General features: G+C 41.2%; 2 protein-coding genes across 2 annotated transcripts; one reads left to right on the forward strand and one right to left on the reverse strand.

Moving 5' to 3' along the window:
- The first annotated feature begins 1,396 nt into the window (after nt 1–1,396).
- On the forward strand, nt 1,397–3,696 carry LOC123700587 (zinc finger protein 271-like). The gene is made up of 3 exons (XM_045647850.1): nt 1,397–1,878; nt 2,695–3,334; nt 3,432–3,696. The coding sequence occupies exons 1-3, from the start codon at nt 1,512–1,514 to the stop codon at nt 3,673–3,675; spliced, it is 1,251 nt and encodes a 416-aa protein (XP_045503806.1). The 5' UTR covers nt 1,397–1,511; the 3' UTR covers nt 3,676–3,696.
- LOC123700577 (ATP-dependent helicase brm-like) lies at nt 3,687–26,055 on the reverse strand. Its single transcript, XM_045647837.1, has 27 exons — nt 25,334–26,055; nt 24,027–24,532; nt 23,632–23,950; nt 23,237–23,520; nt 22,933–23,071; nt 20,410–20,599; nt 19,983–20,121; nt 19,537–19,711; nt 12,737–12,844; nt 12,041–12,161; nt 11,626–11,764; nt 11,278–11,359; nt 11,041–11,198; nt 10,455–10,632; nt 9,921–10,163; nt 9,502–9,668; nt 8,927–9,115; nt 8,343–8,501; nt 7,891–8,062; nt 7,550–7,659; nt 7,268–7,388; nt 6,715–6,900; nt 6,162–6,358; nt 5,797–5,922; nt 5,491–5,617; nt 4,977–5,157; nt 3,687–4,418 (listed from the first exon to the last, which is right to left on the reverse strand). Exons 1-27 carry the CDS (start codon nt 25,799–25,801, stop codon nt 4,279–4,281), a joined length of 5,124 nt encoding a protein of 1,707 aa, XP_045503793.1. The 5' UTR covers nt 25,802–26,055; the 3' UTR covers nt 3,687–4,278.
- Between the last annotated feature and the right edge of the window lie 941 nt (nt 26,056–26,996).

Here is a 26,996-nt window from a genome sequence, read left to right on the forward strand (position 1 = left end):
TATTTTTATTTTATTTTATAAAAAATTATAAGCAGTTTTGATCTACATTATCATTATATCGATATTTTCACATGGCATACTAGTAATGAATATACAAATATAGTAATATGTATTACCTGTATAAAAGTAATATGTATAATTGTACCTATAATATACATGTAAGTATGTACCTACATAATATTAAGTGGATATCTCATTATTAAGTACAGTATTGTCCACTTATGTAATGTGACTAATGATATTGAGGAGAAAATAAAAAATAAGCAGTATCAAGATCGTTCAGTCCATTTTCCCTAGGGTTGCACACTCCAAATTTTGATTTCCCTAATTGCCATCAGATTCTGGTTTACCTATAAATGCGAAAGTTTGTGAGGATGTGTATGTTTGTTACTCTTTCAAGCAAATACTAATGAACCGATTTCAATGAAATTTGCACACATATAGAGGGTAACTTGGATTTACACATAGGATAGGTTTTATTCCAGAAATCCCACGGGAACGGTAGTGCAAGTTTTTCTTTGAAAGCGTGGGTGGAAACCTAGTATTCTTATAAAAAAGAATACTTTGGGCGTAGGTAATCTACAATTGAATCGAAGCCAAAAATACCTATAGTTTTAGGGATTTTTTTCTGTATGTATGTCCGGGCTAAAATCAAAAAGTACTGCTGCTACTGCATTACTAATTGGTCGGGTCAACTTAATATAGGCTATAGACTTGCTATAGAATATCATCACGGTAAGACCAATAGGACCGTAGCAAAGCGGGTAAAACCACGGGGCACTCTTCTAGTGCAATCTTCTTGTGGGGATATTGTGAAGACAATATCCCCACAAGAAGAGAGTTAATCATGGAAATCCCAAAGGTCTAGTTTGCAACTTTTGCTAGTTTTCCTCACAGAGCTAGTAATATATTTTCCTTTTAAAACGCCGGCGAAAGGTTTGTAAAATATGGTAGATATGGTCATTTATAGATGTTGTAATTACTATAAATTACTACGTAATGGTAAAGAAGTTAAGCACTGAAGATGGTGCCGAAAAATTTTTTGCCGATTGCAAAATGATTCTGTAAGACATAAAAATACTTCAGGATATATTAAACACGAGGGCGTAAACTAAGGCCGCCTATCCACCTGCAAGAAAACAGTCAGACAGTCTGTCCGACAGCAACTTGCAGGTCTACTTGCAGATGGAAAGGCGGAATTAGATTTGCAAGTTGCTGTTAGACAGACTGTCGGACATTTCTCGCGGAAGTTTTTTTGCAGGTGGATACGCGGCCTTAGGCGTAAACCCTCAACCTCGAGGCGTGTCGAGCTGTCTAGTGTCTATATTACTTGCTCTATAGTGTCTATACTTTACTCTTTACGTCATTTGTCAACAGCTTTGGCATATTTTGACTTTTGATGATATTGTCTGTAAATAAATATGTACCTATTTGTTTATTTATGTTTTTGGTTTCAACAAATCTCTTAGAAAAGTATTTTTTATTAACTTGATTCTATGTAAAGAACAATAATGAATATCAATACAGTGTCACAAAGTCTGTGTCGAATTTGCTTGAAGTTGGTTGAAGAAAAAGAACCAGTTATCAATTTATTTGTTGATACGAAAGAATCTAAAGAAATACTTAACACAATATACATTTGTTTTCAAATGATTTTAACTGAAGACAAGTATTTACCATCAATAATATGTTTTGATTGCATAAAAGAGTTAAACGCGGCTTACAGTTTTCGTCAAAAATGTATTACATTCGAGGAGAGATTTGCCGTGTTGTCTAAACAATTTGAGGCAATTACTCCCAAGTGTGAGAGTCAAGAAATTAGAGAAGATGATTCACAAAACGATACGTTGTTCATAGATTCTAACCAAGTCGATCATGGTATTTATTCCTTTCTTAGATCTTTAACTAAATCTCAAAATCAATAGATGATGATGAAATAATAGATAATAAGATAATTGTTTTATTCATGCATGTGAGATGGTCATTTCTAATTCATACAGTTTTATTAATTTCATATTTTTTCATGTAAAGACATTATTTTCAAAAGTCAAAAATGTACATAGTTTGAATATTTTACATTCTATGGATGTCTTACTAAGAATATGACACTGCTACTTACTGCCAATAAGAATTAAGAACACAGTATTGTTAAATGTGTTATCACTACATACAAAAAAAACAAAGTCACTTTCTCTGTCCCTTTGTACGCTTAAATCTTAAAACTACACAACGGATTTTGATGCGGTTTTTTTTAATAGATAGAGTGATTCAAGAGGAAGGTTTTAGTATATAATTTATTAGGTTTTAGACAAAGCGGGCGAAGCCGCGGGCGGTAAGCTAGTATCTTATATATAAAAATGAATCGCAAAATGTGTTGGTAAGCGCATAACTCGAGAATGGCTGAACCGATTTCGATAATTCTTTTTTTATTATATTCCTTGAAGTACGAGGATGGTTCTTATGTAGAGAAAACGTAAACATGTACCACGGGCGAAGCTGGGGCGGACCGCTAGTAGAATATAAAATAAATAATTTGTTTTTGCAAAAATAGCCTGTGTGCTAGACATGTGTGTGCTGGTGCATCTTTTGATTGATCTCAACTAACTATGAATATAGCTGAGAATCGGCAGGTTACAAATGTTTTCAAGTAACCAACATTACAGATATAAAAATGTTTGATTTTTTTCATTTCAGACACTAAAGATGTGGATGTTACAAATAAGAATAATAAATACCAATGCACAATATGTAACAAGGTGCTTAAAACTGAAAGTTCATTATTAAAACACCATGAACAAATGCATAAGAAGCGAAAACATCCAGGCAAAGTTACAGGGTTTGGCACAGATAGGAGGTACCACTGTACAAGATGTTCCTATAGCACGCCTCACAGTCAAACCTTGGTAAATCATGTGCGTAGACATAATGGAGATAGGCCTTATCATTGTGAGTGTGGGAAAACATTCACACAATCCTCAAGCCTCTCTGCACATCGAAAAACACATGACAATACTACATACTATACTTGCACTGTATGTGGAAAACAATTCAAACACGCTTTCACTTTGAAAAAGCATTCCCGTGTGCATGAAAATGCACAGTTTACTTGTAGCATATGCAAAAAGAAACTTAAATCACATGAAAGCTTACAGAGCCATATGCACAGACATTATAATATAAGAAACTTCAATTGTGAGGATTGTGGTGATACATTTGTAACTTCATCAGAGCTGCTTAATCATAGAAAGAAACATAACTCGGTCAAGAAAGTTGAATGTCATCTTTGTGGCTATAAGACACATACAAAGAAAAATTTAATTGTACATTTAAAAAGGTAAATGTTCGATTTTGATGATTTTTATTTCAAACCAATATTTAAATATTATTATATGTTAATGATTTCATAGTAATTAATTTATTATTTCTCCTAGGCATGCCGGTGACAAGTCTTACAAATGTGATCAGTGCCATGTCACATTTTTTTCAAGTGGTGATGTTCAGCGACACCAACGCGTACACACAAGAGAAAAGCCCTTCACTTGCCCCATATGTGTCCAAAGGTTCACTTACAGTCCCAGCCTCAATAAACATATGCTCACAGTTCATAATATTAAGTACAAATGGGCAGATTTCAAGTGGAAAGAGTCAAGGATGTCTTTGAAAACTTCTGTGTAAATAAAACAACATTTTGTATGATAATGCGTTTCATTTTATTAATACATTTCACATCATTATGGATTAATTAATCATTTAAATAAGTAAATTAAATTCATAATGTCTTATGCAGAAATACTCAAAGTATTATAAGTCTTCTATATCCTAGAAAATCTACTATTCATCCATTTATTTATGGGATGAAGCAAACATATAGGGTAGATATTATGTAGTCAAACAAATCATTCTATTTGATACCATTTCATTAAAATGTTTCACATTAACTACTAAGTCTACAAAGTCTTATTATAAAATGGTGGCAGGTAAAATGATATAAAGCGAATAAATAAAAGTATGATCAATAATATGAATGAATGATTACAAAATGAATAATGTACAGTTGGTTACTAATCAGAGTGGACCAGATTAATTCCAATTCAATAATCAAAACAAAAATATTGTCACATGAGACAGTCATTTATATTAAAATTATCCTTATATGGAAATTCAAGAATATCGAGATAATATAAAACATTGGGTTAATTCTTAAAATCTAGGTATAGTCCATGAAAGAGCTACTAAGCAGCTATTCTAAACACATAAGTAACCAATGTATACGAGATTTTAATCTTCTTCATAATCCTCATCATCAGAGATGTATTTACGCGGTTTGCGTTTTCTGGGCGTCGCTTTGCTTTTTCCCTTCCCCAGTTTGATTTTCATCTTCACGGAGCGGTTTGATTCGCCGTCTGAGTCATCTTCATCTACATGAAAAAAGAAACCTCTTATTATATTATGTACGATTAAATAACACACATATTAAAGAAAAATAATGGAATTGTTTTCGAATTTTATGATATTCTTATTATTTGTTTGATTTATATTTTATAGTTTGTTCGCGCGTGACTGGTGATAATTTGAAAATAAATAATAACATAAAATGCTATTTAATTAATCCCAAATACGGCGGCCAAATATCGTTCCGCCGCAGCACAAAGAAATGATTTTCCAAATCCATGAAATCTATATTTTATTTATTGTTCATATATCTACGGAATTGAAATAATGATATTATTAATTTAGATAAAAATGCATTACTACAAGGCTATTATTATATAAATATTTTGACACATAACGGAAAGTTTTGTGAAGAATAAAAATTATAAACAAATATGTATCCATTGTATGCTTCCATCAAATTGGGGAGAGGTATTAAGCGACATCATTTTCATTGCTGAAGACGGGTCTATAAATTAGCTGTCGGTAATTACCGACTAATTTGTACAGACTACCGGTACGGGTTTAAGAAAAAAAAATCCTACCTTTATCATTATCATCCGAGTCATCTGAATTGTGTCCGCTATCGTACCGTCGCCGTAACTCAATGAACACGTTGCGCAAACGCACCGAGTCCTCGTATATCAGCGACGCCTCCTCGTTGTAAGTTTGAGCGTTCCCGCATAGCGTGAAGAAATCGCGTTCTAAGTCGGTTATATCGTTGTACTGAAATAAAATAATGTAATAAAGGGTATTGAATGGAATATTGTAGTTACGTTTCTTTTATCGCAAATTAAGACTTTTTGAATATGTCCAGCAGTGCACGTCCTACAAATGAGATGCTGTCGACTTTAAACAATTGAGCATTCTGATGGAAACTGATTGGGCATCAATACGGCTACAATAATTTAATGTGTTTACAATTATTCAGTAAAATTAATTGTGCAGGACACCATGCGATAAATTATTTCTGTACTTACCGACCTTTATTTTGTTTATTTACTATTTCTTAAAATTGGTCCTTCGAGTCGGATTATAATTAATATTTTAGTAAATTACCTTGCCATCCTCTATCCTATTCATAATCTTCTTGATGTCGAGTGGTTTCTTGATGACCTCATAGTAATCTGGCAGTTCTCTGCGCGATGGGAGCTTCATGAACGGCTCTGATAGCACCCGACCGTTACTGTGAATACAAATAAATATTTATCACATTTGAAACGTGTTTTTAATATACAGTATAAAAAGTACGTAACAAGTATATGTTATTTGACATTAATTGCTTTAGAAAAAAATCCTAGGTTCTTAAACATGTACCCTTAAAGTTTCATTACTATTCACACAAATAATAATTTTTCAACTTACTCATCAGTATGATCAATAACTTTCTTCATTAAGTTTTTCAAGCGCTTCTTTAGCTGATTAATTTCCGTTTTACTCTTTTTCTTGGACGAGCTTGGTACCTCTTCTTCATCCGAATCCTCTTGGCGTCTGTAAAAAATTTAATTGCATAAATGTTTAAAATATTACACAGAAAAAACGTTATAATTGTGACAGAACACTTGGTATAATTTCTTTAGTCTACCATCTGTGCCTACAATCTCAGCCTGTATCTATCTGCTATGTGCTTATCTTCTAACACTCTAACATGGCCACCTCGAGCCACTCCCTCTATGTGAGCGAGTCCCCCCTACAGCCAAAGTAGAGTAGTATAGAAAAAACGCACGTACCGTCTCTTACGTCCCTTCTTTCGCTTCTTATCCAGCACTTCATCGTCGTCATCGTCATCTTCCTCATCGTCAAATTCATCATCAATCGCCTTGAGCCACTCCTTCTCTGTGAGCGAGTCTGTGTAGTCCACTTCTTTGCGTTGTCTAGTGCCACGGCCGAGCATCTCGTCCTCGTCCTGGTAGTTCCAGCCTTGCCCCTGTTGGAATTAATGTGTTCATAAAAAATAGTCTATTGTATTTCTTATATCAACTGACTGTTAATATAAGCGGCGGGGGCTTTGTCTGCGTCGTCAAAGAAAATTTCCGTAGGACTAAAATGTTTCATGATGGTAAAAATTCAAGATCAACAGATACAAAGAATAAATGCTCGGTTGCGTGATTGCAATTCTTACTTGTTTATTAAATGATTAATAAATAAAGAAGAATTATAAAATTTAAGTTTAATTGTACGCGCTAATCTCGTGAACAGCTAGTTCTAATTAAAAAAAAATTGTATCCATAATAATATATGTTTACTTCATATAGACAATCTGCATCTATATTCTATACACACCTTATTGCTCACAACTTCATCGTCCACCTTGACCAGCCAATCAGGCAGTTCGGACTCCTCAATGAGCCGTGACTGCGTCTCCGTCTTCTTGCGCTCGAGGTCTATTTGCTTGAAGATCTCTAGCTCTTCTTCAGAACGAGCTATCATCTCGTTGATGAGATCGTCGTCAGGTACTTCGTTCTCTTCCTTTATAAAAGAGTAGAATATTGTAATTGGTAAAGTGTTTATTGAAGATGTGATGTATGTGTGTATGTGATGTCTGGATATGGGATATGGAACATTTGTTTTTCACTCGTCAGGAACAATTATTTGGATTTAACATGCTAGTTATTTCGTAATTATATAATCAAGGTTATTTTTGTTATCTGTATTTTTTTTGGGTTTTAAATAAATCTTATTGTATTGTAAAGTATATTCTTATTATATGAAATGATTGTTCATTTTGAAAGTTAAGATATTTAAAGGAAGCAAGCAGGAATAAATATCATTATTTACTTTATAAAACATTCAATGATACGAGTATAGTCTCGCTATAATTTTCAATGCAACAAACCTCTTCATCATCGCCATCTTGATGTAGAATACTTTGCAAGAATTGTTGTCGCTCAGAGCCAGTGGACTTCTGGTCGAACATACCAGCTTGGATAACTTTCTCGTCCATGTTTAACTTGTATCTGGAAATCAAAATAATTAATTATCAATAATTGTTGTATTTCGTACATTTTATAGAAGGTAACGAGTTTAAAATTTTAACGTAAATTAATAACTCGGTATTGAATAAATTAGAGATGGCGAATAAAAACTTTTTAAAAATAAAGTTGATACAATTCTTTACCTAGCTGCTGCTAAGATTCTTTCTTCCACAGAGTTAACCGTCATCAAACGCAATACTCTCACTTCGTTACGTTGACCGATACGATGAGCACGATCTTGGGCTTGCAGATCCTAAAATAAGAATTGAAATGCATTCAGTTAATGAAATAAAGGTAAAATTAATCTGCTTGTCGGGTATAGTAGCATTTGCTTGGTTAAAGTAAACTAATTACGTATAATAATAGAAGCAGATAACAATGCAAATGAAAAGATGAAACACAGTTCAGTTAAATTTTATCCAGAAAGATATGTTAAGGAGTCAGTAAGAGTTTTAGCGAAACAAATAATTATTAAATTGCCTACCTGATGTGGATTCCAATCAGAGTCGAATATAATAACAGTGTCCGCGCTCTGCAAATTGAGACCGAGACCTCCCGCTCGCGTTGACAGCAAGAAGATGAAATATTCTGAATTAGCGTCGTTGAATTTCTTCAGCAGCTCACCACGGTCCTCCGCTTTTGTCATACCGTCCAATCTATAATAAAAAAATATTTTAACAGAAGTCTCTTTAACTTATTCAATTTCCCTATGCATTTTTATTCGGTCTTAAGCCTTATTAGTAGAACTAGAATATTTAGAAAGCATATTTCCAGAAACAATACAAGAATACAATAGTCTGCATTATTTTAATTCAAGTAGCAAATCTGCCATAACATTATATTGTAATTGCAATAAATTTAGATGTTGGGGAACCTTATACTATTCCATTCAGTTATCGATTAGTCGGAATGAATAATATTGTGGGTATGTATTACCTCAAATACTGGAACGCCCTCCACGACAGGTAGTCCTCTATGATGGTCATGCACTGCGTCATCTGACAGAACACGAGCACCCTGTGCCCCGTTTGCTTCAGTTTTGGTAAAATGCGGTCCAAGAGCTCGAACTTGCCAGACACTCGGTATAGATCCGGCCTAATGAAGTAAAAAAACGAAATTGGTAAATAATATCGGAATAACACCAGAAATTACGTACCAAATACTAAAAAATGAGACTATTTAAGATCGAAAAGATTCTTATAGTTTATGAGCACTAAATACAATATAAATCTATACTAATATTATAAAGCTGAAGAGTTTGTTTGTTTGAACGCACTAATCTCGGGAACTACTGGTCCGATTTGAAAAATTCTTTCGGTGTTAGATAGCCCATTTATTGAGGAAGGTTATAGGCTATATTTCATCACGCTACGGGCAACAGGAGTGGAGCCACGGGGGTGAAACCGCGCGGAGCAGCTAGTCCTTTATAAAAAAGTTAATACAATAAATAAACTTCTAACTAATCTTTGAAGTAAATAACACATTTATCAAATATTGTACACTATGCAGTATACACTTACCCAGACACAACCCCTCCACCGGTGCCCTTGTGGTCACAGAACTTCTCCTCAATGTGCGGGAACATGAACGGGTGGTTGCACAGTTTGCGCAGTTGCACAATGGTATTCATAAGTGCCTTGGCCCCGCCCTTGCCTTTGTTACCCTTTTCTGATCCATCAGTAAGTAAAACGCCCTTGGACTGCATGTGTCTAGAAGTAGGAAGAAAGATTAGGTTTTGTTTTAAGTTGATAGGAATGGTAAAAAATTTTGTTCTAAACATAATAAAACATTATTAAGCTATTGCATAGCTTCTATCGCGGGCCTTGAGCGCGGGGACCGAATCGAGAAATTCCGTAACGAAAAAACCTCACGCTCTCCACTCCGACGGTCGGTGTGGCTTGAAGGCATGGCATGCAATAGCTTTACCGCGGCAGTCCCCGAGTGCCACACGTCGTTTTTTTTTATTGCTATTTTTCCAAAAATGTTATGCAGAAAAAGAATCTAAAGGAAAGCGGACAAAAAATATAATAATGTAGGATCACAGGTCAAAGTCAAGATAATCTACACAAAAAATGTAATTATGTAAGAAACTCACTTATAAAGCACGCGTTGCAGGCCGCTCATATCGCACTTGATGATGTACTCCACTTTATCAGGCAGCTGGCTCTCCACCTCTTTCTTCAATCGTCTCAACAAGAAAGGTCGCAGGACTTTGTGCAAACGACGGATGATAAGGATTGTTTCTTCTTCGTTCAGCTCCACCTGGTGGATGTTGTTTATATAGCTTTTGCATTCGCACTTTTCAATAACTTTTGATTATTACACTAATATAAATATAGTGATAATGTCTTCAAACATTCCTATATAACAACTAGATACGCAATCAGCAACAAAATATCAATAAAAATATCTGGAGTTTACGTACCAACTATAAAAATCCGAAATGATGTTCTGAAATTTTTTCTGTGTATTTTTTTTACACATAACATTTTATCTACTACTATCACAACCAACCTTCTCTCCGGTAGTAGCAAATGGCGCGTTGAACCACTGCTCAAAAGTCGAACAGCTCTTGAATATCGAAGGCAGCAGGAAGTTGAGCAGCGCCCACAGTTCAGGCAACTTGTTCTGTAGCGGTGTGCCCGTGAGCAACAAACGGTGTGGGGCTACATAGTGCGTGTTCAGCACTTGAGTCAGCTTGCAGTGGTGGTTCTTCATTCGGTGGCCCTCGTCGATTATCATGTACTTCCATTGTAGCTGCAGGTGAGCGGTGGAAGTTTAGGTTTAGTTTTTTTTAATACAATTCAGTTTCATAAAAAAACAAATACACTTTGCCACAATAGGTATACGAATTTTGAAAAAACATTTGACTTTTAATGGGGACAAAATGTCGTAAAAAGTATAAGCGGCGGGACCGCGATGCTCTTCACTTTTATAAAAAATAAAATTTATTTATTTATTGTATAATAAGATCTTTATGCAAAGCATGATATCACAAAGTACTATCTATTAACACCTAAACAAATATATATTAATAAATAATTATACCTTAGCAAGGACGCCCTTATCCTTGATAACGTATTCGTAGGTAGTGAGCAGCACGTTGAACTTAGTGGAGCGCATCTGCGTCTGCACGAGCCGGCGGGACTGCGGCGAGCCCTTGTACGACACCACTTGTACAGTCGGCGCCCATTTCTCGAACTCTAACACCCAGTTTGATAGTGTACTAAAAATAAAATAATATTGAGTTCAGCGTTTGTTGTAAGATCGAGTAAAAATTACATAATAATTTCATTCAAATTTAATTCTCATAAAATCTTATGCATTAGAAGATTAACTTTTTATAAACATGGAAAAACTATGCAAAAATAATTTAACACAACATTCATTTTTATTGATTGAATAGCTTTCTGGCCGTAGCTTCGCTCGCCTTCTGTTTGAACTAATAAAATTATATAATCCTTCCTCTTCAATCACTCTGTCTTTTAAAAAAAATCCAAAATCAAAATCTGTTGCGTAGTTTAAAAGATACAGATTCACAGACAGTGAATAGCTATTTTGTTTTATTCAATGTACCTAGTGTATGTTTTATAAATAAAATTTTATATTTTTTTTATGAAATAAATCTGCTTACCTTAAAGGTACGATTATAAGGAAAGGTCCATTGACTTTCTTCTTCTCCATGAGATAAGTGACCAAAGCAATTGTTTGGATTGTTTTCCCGAGACCCATCTCGTCAGCCAGAATGCCATTCAAGTTATTATTGAACAAAGACACCAACCATTCCAAACCCTACAACAATATAATTATAAGTTAAATAAAAATAATGAACTTATAACCACTTTCTTTTAAATAATAAAATGTAACAAACCTTAATTTGATACTCTTTTAGTTTTCCATTCACCAAGATGCTTGCTTGCTCTGTAACTGATTCATGAACTGTGTGAGCAATGCTGAAAGAAAAAAAGGGAAGGGAATAAATTGAGTGTTCACTGTTTATGAAAACGGTAAATTATAATAGTTTGCAACCATAAGTAGAACAATTATCGGGAAAAGCTACATAAAGAACCTTATGCTCGTAAAAAATGTATCGAATTACGCCTAAAAACAGCGACTCTTTGAGCCGGACGAATACGTAAAACGGAGACAACTAGACATTGATTATAACATATCAAAGGCAACCTTAAAATAAAAAATTTTACTTTGAGCCTAATATTACCTATAGTACGTCTGTTCTTCCGTCTTGTACTCGTCATCTTCGACTTTGGCCTTCTTGATCATTTCCCGCGCTTTCTCCTCCTCGCTCTTCTCTTTGTCGCTCCTTTCGTCTTTGTGCTTGTCTCGCCTTCTTCTATGTTCTGAACGAAAATAATAAATATGTATAATATTAGATTATAATTTGATGTGTTTGTAATTTATATTTTATTCCTTGTGTATATTGCTTTAAAAATATTTTTTTTTCTATCTACTCAACACTATCTCAAAGAAAATCGCCATAAAATTGTTGATCCTACTGTGTTGGAGCCATTACTTATTTGCACAAAAAGTCCCAACATTTCATAAGAAAATTAAGATTTTACCAAACATTTTATAAATAAAAAGAAACAATTTTTATATAAAATCCATATATTTACCACCGTCGTCCTGGCTGTCGTCGCCCGAGTCGTCCGAGTCAGAGAGCACCTCCCAGCCGGGGTGCGACTCCATCCAGTCCTTCAGCTGCGACAGCAATGGCGCTTCTTCTCCTTTTAAAACCTAAAACAATACGATTCAATGTAATATTGAAGAAGAATAGTTGATTATTTTTATTTCATACCTTTAAATGCAATTTATAAAATTTTGAAAAGAAAAGACGATTGTTTGGAATCTGCCTACTGATAGATAGATAGATTTTATTTAATATTCTTTATTTTTTGTTGTATTTAGAATATTATGAAATAAAGATATTATCATTTTTAATTGATTACTAATTGTTTTTTTTAACTGACTCCGCTGCCGTTTTTAGGCCTTTTCTAACATGTGACGCAGTACCTTTTAATGAGGGTATGCAATAGACTTTGAACATTACTACCACGAAATAAGGTGTTAATTTGAATGAATGTTTTAATGATATCTGTTTATGAGCAGTTATTTATTATGTAGTATTTTATGATGTATCATTGTTATTCCCACTAGGGAGTACATTCTAACAGATTAAAAAAAAACTCAATCGAATTTAAAATACGTGTGTACTTCAGTTAACATTTACTTTTATTTATATTTTACTTTTAGATTGAGTTTAATAGATTTATATATAAAATTTGCTTGTCAGTTAAGAGAAATTCACAAACCTCGCCAGTCTTGGGATCCATGACGCTGACTCGCGAGTCGGACGTTTGTGAACTATCGTCCATTGCGTCGATTTCACCGCCCTCCAGTACCTTCTTTTTTCTTGATTTCTGTTAAAAACGAATAAATAAAATCATTTTTTTTTTTTTTTTTTTTTTTTTTTTTTTTTTTCTCGTTTATATTAATTAAGGATATAACTATATAAGCAATATTTATGATAAATAAGTATTAGTGCTGATTTACACAGGGTCAGTAGACACCCCCCCGTGGTCCAAGCCTTGTCGCGGCGGAGGGGCTCAGTAGCTTGGGGTGCAAGCCAGCACCTTGAGTGAAGCGAATATGGACCGAGCTGGTTGCTCTCTGTACCTCTCTTATTAGAAGAGTAAATAGGAGATGCATGGCGCTTTGGCGCGTGTCTGTGGCTCAAAGGGGCCAGCGGAGCTTTTGCTCGCAGGATGGCAGACAGGGCCGGGAGTTCTTCGGGACTGCGGGGAAGACAACCCCTATAAAAATTACCCCAATCCTAAGTCAGTGACACTCGGCGAGAGGATGAATGGTCGGTGGGAATCCGGCAGATAGAGATGTCTCAGGGGAGCGCCCCCTGGTTAACAAAAAAAAAGCAAAAAAAAAAATGGAGGTCAATAAAACTAAAACTACTCCAGGAGGGTACCACCTCGCTTCGAGTGTGGAGAATCCCTCACGGGACTGTCCCGACGGGACAGTACCGTCAGCCCCATCGTATTCTGGAGGGGGCACTGGCCGCCATATGGGTGATGCATCAGGCCCTAATGCTACTGAGAAACTGACCACTGGCAAACGACTAACGGAGACCGATAAGCTTAGCGAAACGGAACGTGGGGTGGAGGCGCGCACCCAAACGGGGCGTGTTGAAACCAGAAGGAGGAAGACTGGACCCAGTGGGTTGTCCACGGCAACGTCCGTAGATAGTCTCATGACGGTCCAGTCATATGAGGAGGATAGACTGTGGGCCAAGCGAAAGCGGTCCTCTGGAGCGAGCTGCTCAGGCTCCTCCACGGAAGAAGGCCGAACGCGGCAGGCCAAGAAAGCCTCGAAAAGGGGCAAAGGGCGAGGGGCTGCAGCAGCGGGGTTCTGTGCAGGTACAGCCTCTGCAAGAAAGACCTTAGCGGACATGACAGCCGCTAGGAAGGCCTTGTCGCGCGTACGGAGGGAATCGGAGCTCGAGGCTAGCGAGGAAACGCAGGTCACCCGAGCCTCTCGAGCCGGTACCTCCCGCGCTGGAGAAACTGGGGACGGACGTCTTGCCGACGATTCTGCCGCGGCCCTCCAACGCCGTATAGAGGAGAGCCTGGATGCCATCGAGCAGGTGCGTGCAAAATCGACAAACCTAAGGGTGGCATTCAAACGTTCCCTCAAGGAAGCCTCGGACACCATTCAAGAAGCGGCGGTGCTTCTTGCACAGCGTACTGCATCAGAGGAGACGCGGCAGCTGCAAGCTGCGAACACCCAGTTACAGGCGGAAATCGCGGGCCTCCGAAAAGAGATGGGAGAGCTTAGGGCTATCATAGGCACCGCACAGCCCATGCAAACGCGAGTGGACTCTGATCTGACCGCGGAGATTTTGCGGCAGGTCGGGGGAATGGTGGACGCCCGGTTAGAAGCGTTGGAGTTGCCTCCAAAAAGGTGTGTAAGGCCCCCATTGGCGGGGGATGGCAGGGTTGAGGGAATGGCGGTTGGGCAAGCCCCAACCGAGGACTTTCCTCCTCTTCCGCCGCCAAAGCCCCCTAATGGGGCACCAGCGAAAGGTGCTGCTCCAGCAAAGGCGAGAAAACCGGAACAGCCTGCTGCGCAGCCTGCAAAACCGGGTCCAGCTGCAAAAGCCAAGGGGAAGGGCAAGGGGAAGGCTGCACGGCAGCCGGAAAAGACCAAGCCAGCTGACAAGGCTGTGCCCACCACTTCTTCTGCTCCCCAGTTCCAGCCACGGCTGGAGCAGGAATGGACGGTCGTCGGAAAGAAGGGCAAGGCGAAAAAGAAAAAGGGGCCGGCGCGAGTGCGCTCGAGGGCGCAGAGGTTGCGCAATCCTTCGTCCTCGGCTGTCGTTATTGCTCTGCAGCCAGGCGCAGTGGAGCAAGGCGTCACTATGCCTCTATAATGGCTGGATCACGCCAAAAGATTGATTTGGCGGAAATCGGTGTAGGTGCGCTGCGGTTCAAGCGTGCCGCGACTGGGGCAAGGATCTTAGAAGTCCCTGGTGCCGCAAGCTCGAAGGAGGCAGATGCTCTCGCTGCAAAGCTGCGGGAGATTTGGGACGAAGGCACCGTCAAGGTTTCCAGGCCGGTGAAATGCGCTGAAGTGCACATCATCGGCTTGGACGACTCGGCGGCTGTTGAAGATGTCGTGGCTGCGATTTCTCGGGCAGGAGAATGCCCTACAGAACACGTTAAGTGTAGTGGACTGCGCGTGGGCTCTCGCGGCTCGACTTCAGCCTGGGTGAGCTGCCCGATAGCCGCGGCAAAGAAGGTGGCACAGGTAGGCCGTATCCAAGTAGGGTGGATCTCTGCAAGTGTCACGCTTGGCAAGGTGAAGCCACAGCGTTGCTTCCGCTGCCTAGAGGTGGGGCACGTAAGAGCCGAGTGCAATTCGCTCGTAGATAGGAGCAACGTCTGTTTCCGATGTGGAGAAACAGGCCACAAGGCCGGGGAATGTTCTGCCTCCGCCGCTCGCTGCGTTCTATGCTCCGAGGCCAAGCTACCGGCAGGCCATCGGCTCGGGGGCACAGCTTGCAAGGCTCCCAAGCGGAAAAGAGGAAATCGGGGACGCGATGGTCCAGGTACCGCGCCGTGTCCTTGTCCCGCGCCCGTCGAGGCGAATGTGATGGTTAGCGAAATGGAAACGCAGTAATGGCTCTACTCCATTTCCTCCAAGGCAATATCAACCACTGCGCCGGAGCCCAGGATCTTTTGCTCCAGAGTCTGGCGGAGTGGCAGATAGATGTGGCGGTGGTGGCTGAGCCCTATTTCGTACCGTCCCGGGACAACTGGGCGGCTGACTTGGATGGACTGGTGACGCTCGTAACGCAGGGCGGCACAGTAATGGAAAGGGTAGTCCGGCGGCGGGGTTGTGTCTCGGCCTCGATCAAGGGTAACACAGTGATCGGGGTCTACTTCTCTCCCAACCGTGGCCTGGATGAATTCGAGCGGTTCTTGGCAGATCTGGGGGAACTGATTGACCTAGCTCCTTCGCAGCCCGTGCTTCTGGCCGGAGATTTCAATGCCAAATCAATGGCATGGGGATCATCGGTGAGAAATGCGCGGGGTGCGGTGCTGCAGGAGTGGGCGGTCGCGGCTGATCTCTCGGTCGTAAATCGCGGGAGTGAGCTTACCTGCGTGCGGCAAAGAGGGGGCTCCATCGTCGACATCACCTTCGCTAGCCCCCCCCTTGCAAGGCGAATTACTGACTGGAGGGTTGTTACTGATGTGGAAACGCTGTCGGACCACAGATACATCCGCTTCAGCGTCTCTGCGCCATCCGCGTTTCGCGGTGAGCCTTCCCTAAATGGTGGACGTCCGCGTTGGTCGATTCGTAGTCTCGATAAGGAACTCCTAATTGAGGCTGCCATAGTTCAGGCATGGATCCCTGCACCGCGGATCGCAACAACAGTAGAGGACGATGCAGCGTGGATGGCTGATGCCATGGCGCAGGTGTGTGATGCGGCCATGAGTAGAGTTCGCTCGAATCCGCGCAGAAGACCGATGTATTGGTGGTCCGCCGAAATTGCCCAGCTGCGCGCATCCTGCGTGGCTGCGAGGCGGGCGTACACCAGGCACCGGCGCCGGAGTGGACGGGATGAAGTGGAGGAAGCGCAACTGTATGCCTCCTACAGGGAGTGCGTTACCTCTCTGCAAGAGGCAATCAGCAGCGCCAAGGATAGAGCATGGGAAGAGATGCTCGAGGGTCTGAACCGGGTGCCGTGGGGTCGGCCGTATAAACGGGTGAGGCAGAAGCTCCGCCCGTGGGCTCCGCCCCTGTCTCAGTCTCTCGAGCCCCGTCTGCTAGAACAGGTTGTGGTGTCTCTGTTCCCGGACCGAGGAAGATACTCTCCTCCGCCGATGGCGGCGACACCTGCGTCACAGGAGGAGCTTGCAGAAGAAATCCCTGCCGTTACCCATGAGGAGTTGGAGGCGGCAGTTACGCGGCTTAAAGGGAAAAACACTGCTCCTGGACCTGACGGGGTACCTGGTCGAGCGTGGGTGCTAGCGTTGGAAGCCCTCGGGCCCCGTGTGGAGCGGTTGTTTTCGGCTTGCCTTGAGCGGGGCCAATTTCCCCGTAGGTGGAAGACAGGGAATTTGGTCCTGTTAAGAAAGGAGGGGCGCCCGCGCGATTCGCCCTCAGCGTACAGGCCTATTGTATTGCTTGACGAGGTGAGCAAGCTTTTTGAGCGCGTTTTCGCAGCTCGCCTCGTCAACCATTTGGAGGGAGTGGGACCAGACCTCAGCGGGAACCAGTTCGGCTTTCGCCGTGGTCGGTCAACACTCGACGCGATATCTCGCGTGAGAGCCACCGCAGAAGATGCGGCCGCTAGTGGAGAAGTCCTCCTGGCGGTGTCTTTGGACATCGCCAACGCGTTTAATACCCTACCGTGGGGCAGTATCCTGCAAGCTCTCCACTATCATCGCGTGCCGGGCTACATGGTGCGACTGCTGCGGTCATACCTATCAGATAGGACTGTTGCCTATCCAACCCGCGATGGATGGAGTGAGAGGGAAATGTCGTGCGGTGTCCCACAGGGGTCGGTCCTCGGGCCTCTTCTGTGGAACATCGGGTACGACTGGGTCCTGCGCGCCACTAACCTCCCAGGTGTTGGCGTAACTTGTTACGCCGACGATACTCTGGTGACTGCGCGTGGGGCTACATATGAGGAGGCAGCTTTATTAGCTACCACGGGAGTTGAGCAGGTGGTGTGCCGCATCCGGCGGTTGGGACTACGGGTGGCGCTGGAGAAATCCGAAGCCATCTTCTTTCCCGGTCGCCGGAGGCTGCATAGCGCAGGCTCAGAGATCCGGGTGGATGGGGTAGCGATCAGGGTCACCACCACCATGAGATACCTAGGCATCGTGTTGGATAGCCGATGGAGGTTTACGGAGCACTTCCGTCGCCTCGCCCCCCGTCTTGTAGGGGCGGCCGGAGCACTGGGAAGTTTGCTGCCAAACCTTAGAGGTGCTGGGGGTGGGTGTCGCCGGCTATACACTGGCGTAATCCGCTCCATGGCCCTCTACGGGGCCCCCATCTGGGCAGACACCCTGAGCGCCCGTACCAGACCCCTCTTGCGGAGGCCGCAGCGGGTCATGGCGCTCAGGGTAGTTAGGGCATACCGCACGGTGTCTTTCGAGGCTGCCTGCGTAATGGCCGGAACGCCGCCATGGGATCTGGACGCCGAGATGCTAGCGGACGTGTATCGCCGCGTCTCGGCGTCTAGGTCACATGGGGTGAATCCTTCCTACGAGGAAGTAGAGGAGTGGAGGGCCGAGGCTGTCGAGCGGCGGTTCCGGGAGTGGGAACGCCGGCTCGAGGAGCCCAGCGCGGGTGAGAGGACGGTTGCGGCCATACGTCCAGTCCTCCAAGAGTGGTGCGACAGGCGGCACGGGGCCATAACCTTCCGCCTTGCGCAGATACTGTCCGGGCACGGCTGCTTCGGGCGGTACCTGTGTAAAGTCGCGAGGAGGGAACCCAGCATGGTCTGCCACTGGTGTGCCTGCCCGGAGGACACGGCTGATCACACCCTTGCCGTGTGCCCCGCGTGGGCCGAGCCCCGTGCTCGCTTAGTCGCGATAATCGGGCCGGATCTCTCTCTACCCTCCGTTGTTCGCGCAATGGTGGATGGCGACAGATCCTGGCGTGCGGTGATCGCATTCTCGGAGAGTGTGATCTCGCAGAAAGAGGAGGCAGAGCGGGTGCGCGAGAGGGATCCTCACGCGGACCCGATCCGGCGCAGACGTCTTATTGGGCGTCGTCGCCGTGTTGCGGCCGCTTTACACGGTCGCAACGTGCCTCCTTGACGAAGGGCGCCGGGCGGTGGAACGGGGAATGTAATCCATCGTCCGGTGCGGTGAGGCGACTTGAGACGTGTCCCGCTCATGCCGCCAACGGGAGGGAAGAGCAGGCAAATCACCTTTCCTGTTCTTGGCTTGCGCCTGGCCTGGAGATGGGCTGCCGCCGAGGGGGTTGCGGAAGAATTCTAACAAATACCCGCGGCCCCCTCATTAAAGCGGCTCGACGGAACACAGTGGGGTTTTAGTCGGTAAGAATCCGACATAACCCACGGCTCCTTCCCCGGGGGCCGTGGGTATCTTTGGAAGATTTCCCCACTATAAAAAAAAAAAAAAAAAAAAAAAAAAAAAAAAAAAAGGGTCAGTAGACACATTTACACAGGCGCCGCGACTGACTTTAACTGTTTACATAGACTTCAAGCCTCTGTACTGACTTCAAATCTGTTTACACAAGGTTTTTTTCGGGTCAGCACTGATTTGCCTCGAATTTGTAGTCAGTTACTGACCCTGTGTAAATCAGCACTTAGTTTGAAAAACCATTACAATTTCGCAATATAGATTGGCATTCACAATATGTATTAAATATTAGTGGGACGACGATAATTTGTTACTATATGGTATTAATTCACGGAATTTTTGTAACTTAGGTGCTTTCACTTGATTGGATGTGCATGAAATTTAGCTAAGATAAGTTGCAAAATGTAGCGGATCCGCTGGCTAAAGAGCAGTTAAGAAGATGTGAGCTAAAAGAAAGCTATTTACGTAAAAACACCCACCCGTTTCCTACGCTCTTCCTCTTGCTGCTTCTTCCTCTGTTCCTGCTTGTGCATCTTGACCATCTCCGTGAGACTGGCGATGTACTCGTCGGTCTGTGATAGCAGGAACGCCAAGCGCTTGTCCTTCTTCTGATCGATGAGCTTCCTGTAGCCCTCTTCGTCTTCTGCCATGAGACTGGGTAGAGAACAAAGATATGAGTATATTGGGAAAACTATGTATATGATCTTTAATACAAATAATTATTATTATTTATTGGAACTTCTAAAAGAAGTAAAGTTGAATGAGAAGTTTTTAAAGAATATTTCTTCTAAATTCGAACTCGGGGGCGGGATTTGAAACCGCGTCTTTCACCATGCCAGCGCAACTTAAATGTATAATATTATATTATTTTAATAACATATAAACGTACGAATTCTATTAATATAAATGTAAATAAAACGCATACCGTCGCATACGCTCCTTCTCAATACGCTCTTGCTCCTTCTTCTGTTCGCGCTCTGCGTTCGCGTGGTAGTTCATGATGCCCTTGTTGATGCGCGACAACTTCGCCACGTTGTTGCGATGGTACTCCTTGAAGTCTTTCGCTAAAGTTACAAAGAAATAAAAAAATTATAAACGTAATCTGTGAATCTGTTTAGTGCTTTTCAATATGTAAAAGTTGCCTCTTGCATCGATTGTGTTGCGTGTCACAATCGATAATTTCGCAAACAATAATATTTATAAAAGAAATTGTTCTTCCAGCAACATTTTTAATAAATGACATTGAATTAAAAAAAATTTTTAAAATTTAAGACGGATAAAAAAATATGCCGCTGTTTAAAATTAAGAAAAATGTTAGCTAAAACTCAGTCGTATCCTCAATTCAGACTAACCATGTTGTAGTACAGTTTGCAAGAATTCCTGGTGTTTCTGGCGACGTTTTCTCTCGGCTTCCAGTTTCTGTTGTTTCTCTAATTTCTCCGTAGCTCGAGCTTCACGTAAGCCCTGGCGTTTCGTGCGTTTGTACGCTTTTATGTTGACAGCCGTCTCTAACGTAGTGTCGCGACGTACTTGGCCCAAAATCTTGAAATAATCAATATTAATTCAGGTATATACAGTGGTGGTCATATAATTAAGAACGCTGATACAAAGGGAAGATTTTTTCAGACTAAGATGCATAACTAATTTCATGTAATTATTTTTATTTTTCTCGATATCGAAATACTTTTGCAACAAATCACTGTATTTATTAATACACGTGATTAGCCTAAAAATTAATAGAAAAACTTTTTACACTACTTCTAAACATTGTATTCCTATTTACTGGCTGGTCACGTAATTAAGAACGCTAAATAGTTTATACTTCTATTCAAATTGGAATAGAGAAAACTCTACTCGATTTGTGGTTGTAGGTTACTGTTTGTATAATTTTGGCGCCATTATGTGTTGCAAAAGATTAAAAGTAATTACTTCTTATTAAAAAATAAAAGTTGTGATAAATCTACTAGGGAAGTTAAAATAAAACTTCGTGGGAAAAATTGGTCTTATAAAAAGATAGCTGACCATCTGCAATGTTCAAAAACTATGGTTTTCCACGCCATAAGGCATTTTGATACGTATAAAACAACTTCGGATGTCCCACGTATACCAAGACAGAGAAAAACAGCTCCTCGAGATGACCGAAACATCGCCCGTATGGCGAAACAAATCCTTTTAAAGGGTCCAATGAGCTGAGAAAAGAATATTTCGGGGAAAATAACCCTTCAGCAATCTCAGCACGCACTATTCGAAGACGTTTGGTAGAAGAAAAATTGCATGGTCGGATAGCAAGAAAAGTTTGGTAGAAGAAAAATTGCATGGTCGGATAGCAAGAATGTTGAAACTTTGTCACAGGCAAGCCCGGCTTAGATTTGCAAGAAAATATGAAAACTGGACTGTGCGACACTGGAAAAATGTACTTTTATCTGACGAAACGAAAATAAACAGAGTATGTTCCGATGGAAAACGTTATGTTCGACGTCCTCCGAATACAGAATTCGACACTAAGTACACGAAAGTTACATTAAAGCAAGGTGGTGGAAATGTGAAAATTTGGGGGTGCTTTTCTGGACATGGTGTTGGACCTGTAAAGTTGATAGAAGGTAACATGGATCAATTCTAATACAAAATTATACTGGAAGAAACAATGTTATCTTATGCTGAAGAAGTTCTACCGGTTATTTAGACATTCCAGCATGACAATGATCCAAAGCACACTGCACACACTGTAAAGGAAATTCTAACAGCGCCGTCATTTTCTGTTTTGGACTGGCCAGCTAACAGCCCTGACCTAAACCCAATAGAGAATCTGTGGTTCGAAGTAAAGAAAAAGGTTTCAAATACACAGTGTCGAAATTTAAGTGAGCTGTACGACGTTTTCTTACAAGAATGGAACTCAAACTCTATCAATATGTCAAAAATGAATAGAGTCAATGCCTCGCCGGTGTGAAGCAGTAATTAAAAGCCGTGGACATGCTATTAAAAATTAATTTTAGTTTAAAATGTATAAACTTGCTTTATAAGTTTTTCGCGCAACGTATTATTGTAATTTTTTAAATGAAAGTGTCATACAAAATAATTCCCGAGCCACACCCCGGACACTCCATACAAAATTATAGTTTTGACAGTCACACTGTAGAGACTGCAAATGTGTGTGTAAACTCTTTATGGTTGGCACATTTGTGACTAGCGTAAAAAAAAATTCGCGTTTTTCTGATGAAATACATCCGTAAACAGCACAATATCTAACCATTTTCTACGAAAAACGATAATCACAAATCCAAAATAATAAAATTGCTTTAAGTCAATTTGATTAATGTTGTCAATCTTCGTTGCGTTTCGTCTAAAGACGTCGTTGGTATCGTCCTTGCGGGGAAATGGGTACCATAACATGTCTGATCGTGCGGGGTGAGGTAAGTGTTTAATTTTGGCGGGAGGCGGAGAGTGTCCGTTCTGTAGCGTTTAGCTACTATTATGTATTCTGTGCCCGAGCAGATAAATTAATCGTTCTTAATTATTTGTCCAGCTTCACTATTATTTGAATGTGTTGCTTTGGTAAAATAAATTATTTTTGAAAAAAATTGTTGGCGATTTTATTATTTATTCTTAAACTTAGTTGCTCTATTAATGTGGCTATTTTATGACATAACTAGTTGCTTCTCAGAAGGTGCACATCTCTGTGTATGACATTATTTAAATAAAAATTTCTAGTACTTCAAATCGTTCTTAATTATATGACCACAACTATATATTTATTATAATAATAGAACATAGAATACTTATCGAAATTCAACAGACTATGAAAAAAATACGAAAATTTTTCTCCATAAATAATAAGCATTTTTTTCGACGTTAGTTAAAATCTTATGAAAACATACCTCAGCGCGTAATTGTTTTTGGAAATTAAGTACACGAAGAGCTCTCAGTTCAATTTGAGCTTGGAGACGTAGATCGTCCGGAATATTCGCCGGCAAGTTTGATAGCACTTCTATGCGATGAGCAATGCGTGCTGCGATTCTAGTACAAAAAGTTTTTATATTAAAATTTACATAGATGTTATGAAATAAAATAAAAAAATGATTAATTCGAAAACAGGCACCATCGTTATTCAGTCTTCTAGTTGATGCTGTACAACAGTACAAATAAGTATATTGGGACCACAGATGATCTAATAGCGCATACCTATTCTCTCGTTCATTAAGCACTTGCAGCGGGTCTATCCCCACCGGCTTTGGTATGCTGGTGACGCGATTCTGCTTGCCGCCGGGCGCGGGCGCTCCTGGAGCACCCGGGGCGACCGACGCTGCCGGAGCTCCTGGCACTGTCGGCGCTCCCGGAGTTCCTGGCACTCCCGGAACTCCTGGCGCTCCCGGAGCTAGCAGCGCTCCCGGGGCTACCGGTGCACCCGGCGGGCCCGGCCGGACCGGCGCCGCGCCGCGCACTGGTGGCGGCCCACCCACTACCGGCTGGGAAGATATTTTGTTACGTTAAAAGTTACGTATAGCAGTTTTGTATTATAGTCGAAAAAAAATAAAAATTGGTAAGATTATTAAAAATTAATTTTTAATTAAGATTACTGGATTAACAAGCGGTGGCGTGGGTTGCGTCGGCGGTGCCATTTGACCAGTCATCGGAAGCGGGGTGGGGGGTGCTCCGCCCCCACCTCGTGAAGGCTCGCCTGCGGCAGCCTTGCCTCCCGGCCCCGCGCCTGCTCCTTGCCCGGGCCCGGAGCTCTGTGAACCTCCCGCATTTCCTCCGTAGGGTGACGGAGGTTGCGCCGGAGGTGTTGGGCATTCCGGGGGAGAATCGCCTGTGCGCTTGCCGGATGCCATCATAGCCATCTGCTGCGTTATAGGTTGATTGCGTGCTAAGTTACGGTACGCAGCGATCTGAGCCCTATAAACAAGATTTACGGATAAAATAAATCATTTTTTTATTATTATTATCTTAAAAATATTTTTTTTCAACTTACTTCAATTGATTCAATTGAGCGTTCGAAAAATTAGGGTTGTTTCTTGCCCGTATAGCTAACAATTGAGAATATCGAGGATCTTCTTGCATTCCTTTCTCTTCCATTGAATCAATTGCACGTTGTAAAGCATTCAGGTTATCTGGACCCGACGCTGGTAATGAGCCTTGCATAGGAGACGATGATGGAGCCCCATTTGTCGAAGAAGTTGGTGGTGGAGCAGAACAATGGGGCGGTGTTTGCGCGGTCGGTGGTTGTTGCGGAGTCACAGATGGTGGTGCACCGCTAGAGGCGCCACTCGGTGGTGTAGAGGACCCTCCGGGAGATGCAGCTGCGTGCCCATAACCACCTGGTATCATATTATGATGAGCAGGCATTGGTGGGATGCCTTGTGGATGCGCACCATGAGATGGAGGACCCCCAAGTTGCAAAGGCATTCCAGCTGGTCCTGGAGGTCCCTGTGGTCCACTTCCTTGTGGCGGGGGTCCACCTCCCATGCCCATAGGAGCCTGAAAAATTTAAGTAATCTTTCACAATACTGAAATATTCAATTATAGCATACAATATATTATTTATAAGTTATATGAAATGTCTTGGTTAAAAGATTTTACAATCTTTGATACAATTTTTGTTGAAAGTATAAAAAATACCTCTATATGCCATTAAATATATGATTACTTTCTTCAATTTCAAAGCCTTTTGAATATATTAAGTATTCCATATTGCACACAATAAAACTTCTATTAAGAACACCACTATTGATAGATAGATTATTTAAAAAATAAATGTATTTTAATAACTCAGCCCCCGGAATCACAGACACAATAGAAAATCTATTGTGTCGTGGTCCAATCGGGCCGCTCGGGGCTCAATGGTTTAAAAAGATATTGTCTTCTGCTTCCACAACTATGAATACACAAATAGATAACATATTATATATTTTAATGGAATCTAATTTATTATGGCACATGAAACAAATATTTTTCAGATAAGTTAATTCCTACTAAGTTATCATAACATGGGTGATTGGGTAAAATTATATATAATTAAGAAATACCAATAGTTTTTACTTTGTTTATAAATATGTTAGCATAAATAAAGCCAGAATAAAATATTTTAGTACAATTTTAAATGTAACACTTATCAGGTCAAGGTTTAATATGTATAAATATTAAATATTAATATTAGCAGTATTTTATGTAGTGTAGACTGCAGTTTCCTAACACTAAAATGGCTAGACTCTTTAATTCTATATAAATTACAAAAAATACTAGGTATTACTATTTTTATTTCTTAAACTAGTAACTCACTTGGTTGGGTGGCATGTGACTTAGTTGATGAGGAACATATCCATGAGGTGGTCCTTGACCAGGCATATTTGGATGTTGTGGTGGCCCAGGCATATTTGAATGTCCATTAGGGCCAGGATGTGTTCCACCAGCTCCAATAGGATGACCTGGAGGGCCCGACATATGTGCTCCCACCATATGTGAAGGTATCTGATGGCTACCCGGCGGCATATTAGGATGTTGAGACACTCCTGGCGGACCATTCACATTCGAAGCGATTGTATGTGGTGGGCCCGGCGACTGCATATGATTCGGCATTGGAGCTTGTCCAGATCCAGCTGAATGAGACGGCGGCGGTCCATTTACATGTTGCTGATTGAATTGACTGTGCGGTGATTGTGGAGGTGCTGGGCTTTGAGTAGGTGGCCCCATGGGACTCGGAGCTTGAGGCGGTGGCATTGGACTGCTTTGAGGAGACGGGCTAGCCATCTTTTACACGTTATTTAATCAAGCACATCACAATCTCAAAGTCACCGAACAAAACGAACGCGAACTTGTCACTAATTAGGTGCTTTCAAAAATTTTCATCCGTTTTTATAAGCATTCTTTTTGAAATGATTGATTGATACAAGTTTTTAAAATTGAATTCAGAAGTCCATACAATAAAATGGATTTAATAAAAATAATTTGTTTTTTAAAATAATAATAAGCCGAGTGTCACTCCAAGAACCGCATTTGCCATAGACCACAGCCATAGATTCATAGAGTAATATAATTTTGAGAGTATTATAATCTTTGATTATAATATATCGGCATAGATTGTAGAGTTGTAGACCCCTAGGCACACAGCCCCTGGGCCCCGGGGCCCTGAGCAAGCGTCTAGATCAAGAAGCTTATATCTGTTGTGATGACCACCTTGAGATGTTGTTTTATATTATTATATAAATTATATGGGGAAGGAACTGTTATCTTTAATAAAGGTTACCTTCTCGGTAACCTAGCAAAGATGCCTGTCTCGAACCGTTGATTGATATATAGGTACCTATCATTATACAAATGTACAACACCTAATGTATTTAAGTTTGATTGAATAAACGAATTTGAATTTGAATGTAGAAAAATCAAAATTTAGGCGAAAAATTAGGGCGTCATTTGATTACTCCTTGTTAACAATAATTTCACATAACTCATTTCAATAACTCAGACTAGGTACCTAACCAAGGGCAAACTTTATTGTCCACCCATTAATACGTATATGCTCCTCGGATATGACCATGACTAGCGCCTCCAATTCTACTACATTTCAACATTTATTTGTGGCAAGCTCAGAGCAATAAACCTATAGAGTTCTTATATTGAGACAGAACAAAATACATATTTTCTAATCTACTTACTCTTATTCAATAACAGCATAAGCCAGATTGAGATAGCGATAGAGTATCTGCACTGTCTTCAAACGTAGCGCGCCGGCAGTCAGTTTGTTTGCCAACCAGCTGGTGGGCTCAGTGCGTCAAGTGTTTTTAACGAAATATTTAGAAAATATAAAGTGTACAGTGTATCTTTTTATTTGTCAGTGTGCTAAAATAACTATAGTATGTTTAGATACCGGCTATCACTAGTCGAATGGGAGTTTTGGATAAAAACAATGTAAAAATATCTTTCCATCGGTAAGTGATTTTCAGCA

The sequence above is a fragment of the Colias croceus genome, chromosome 2, assembly GCF_905220415.1.
Source record: "Colias croceus chromosome 2, ilColCroc2.1".
Taxonomy (NCBI): domain Eukaryota; kingdom Metazoa; phylum Arthropoda; class Insecta; order Lepidoptera; family Pieridae; genus Colias; species Colias croceus.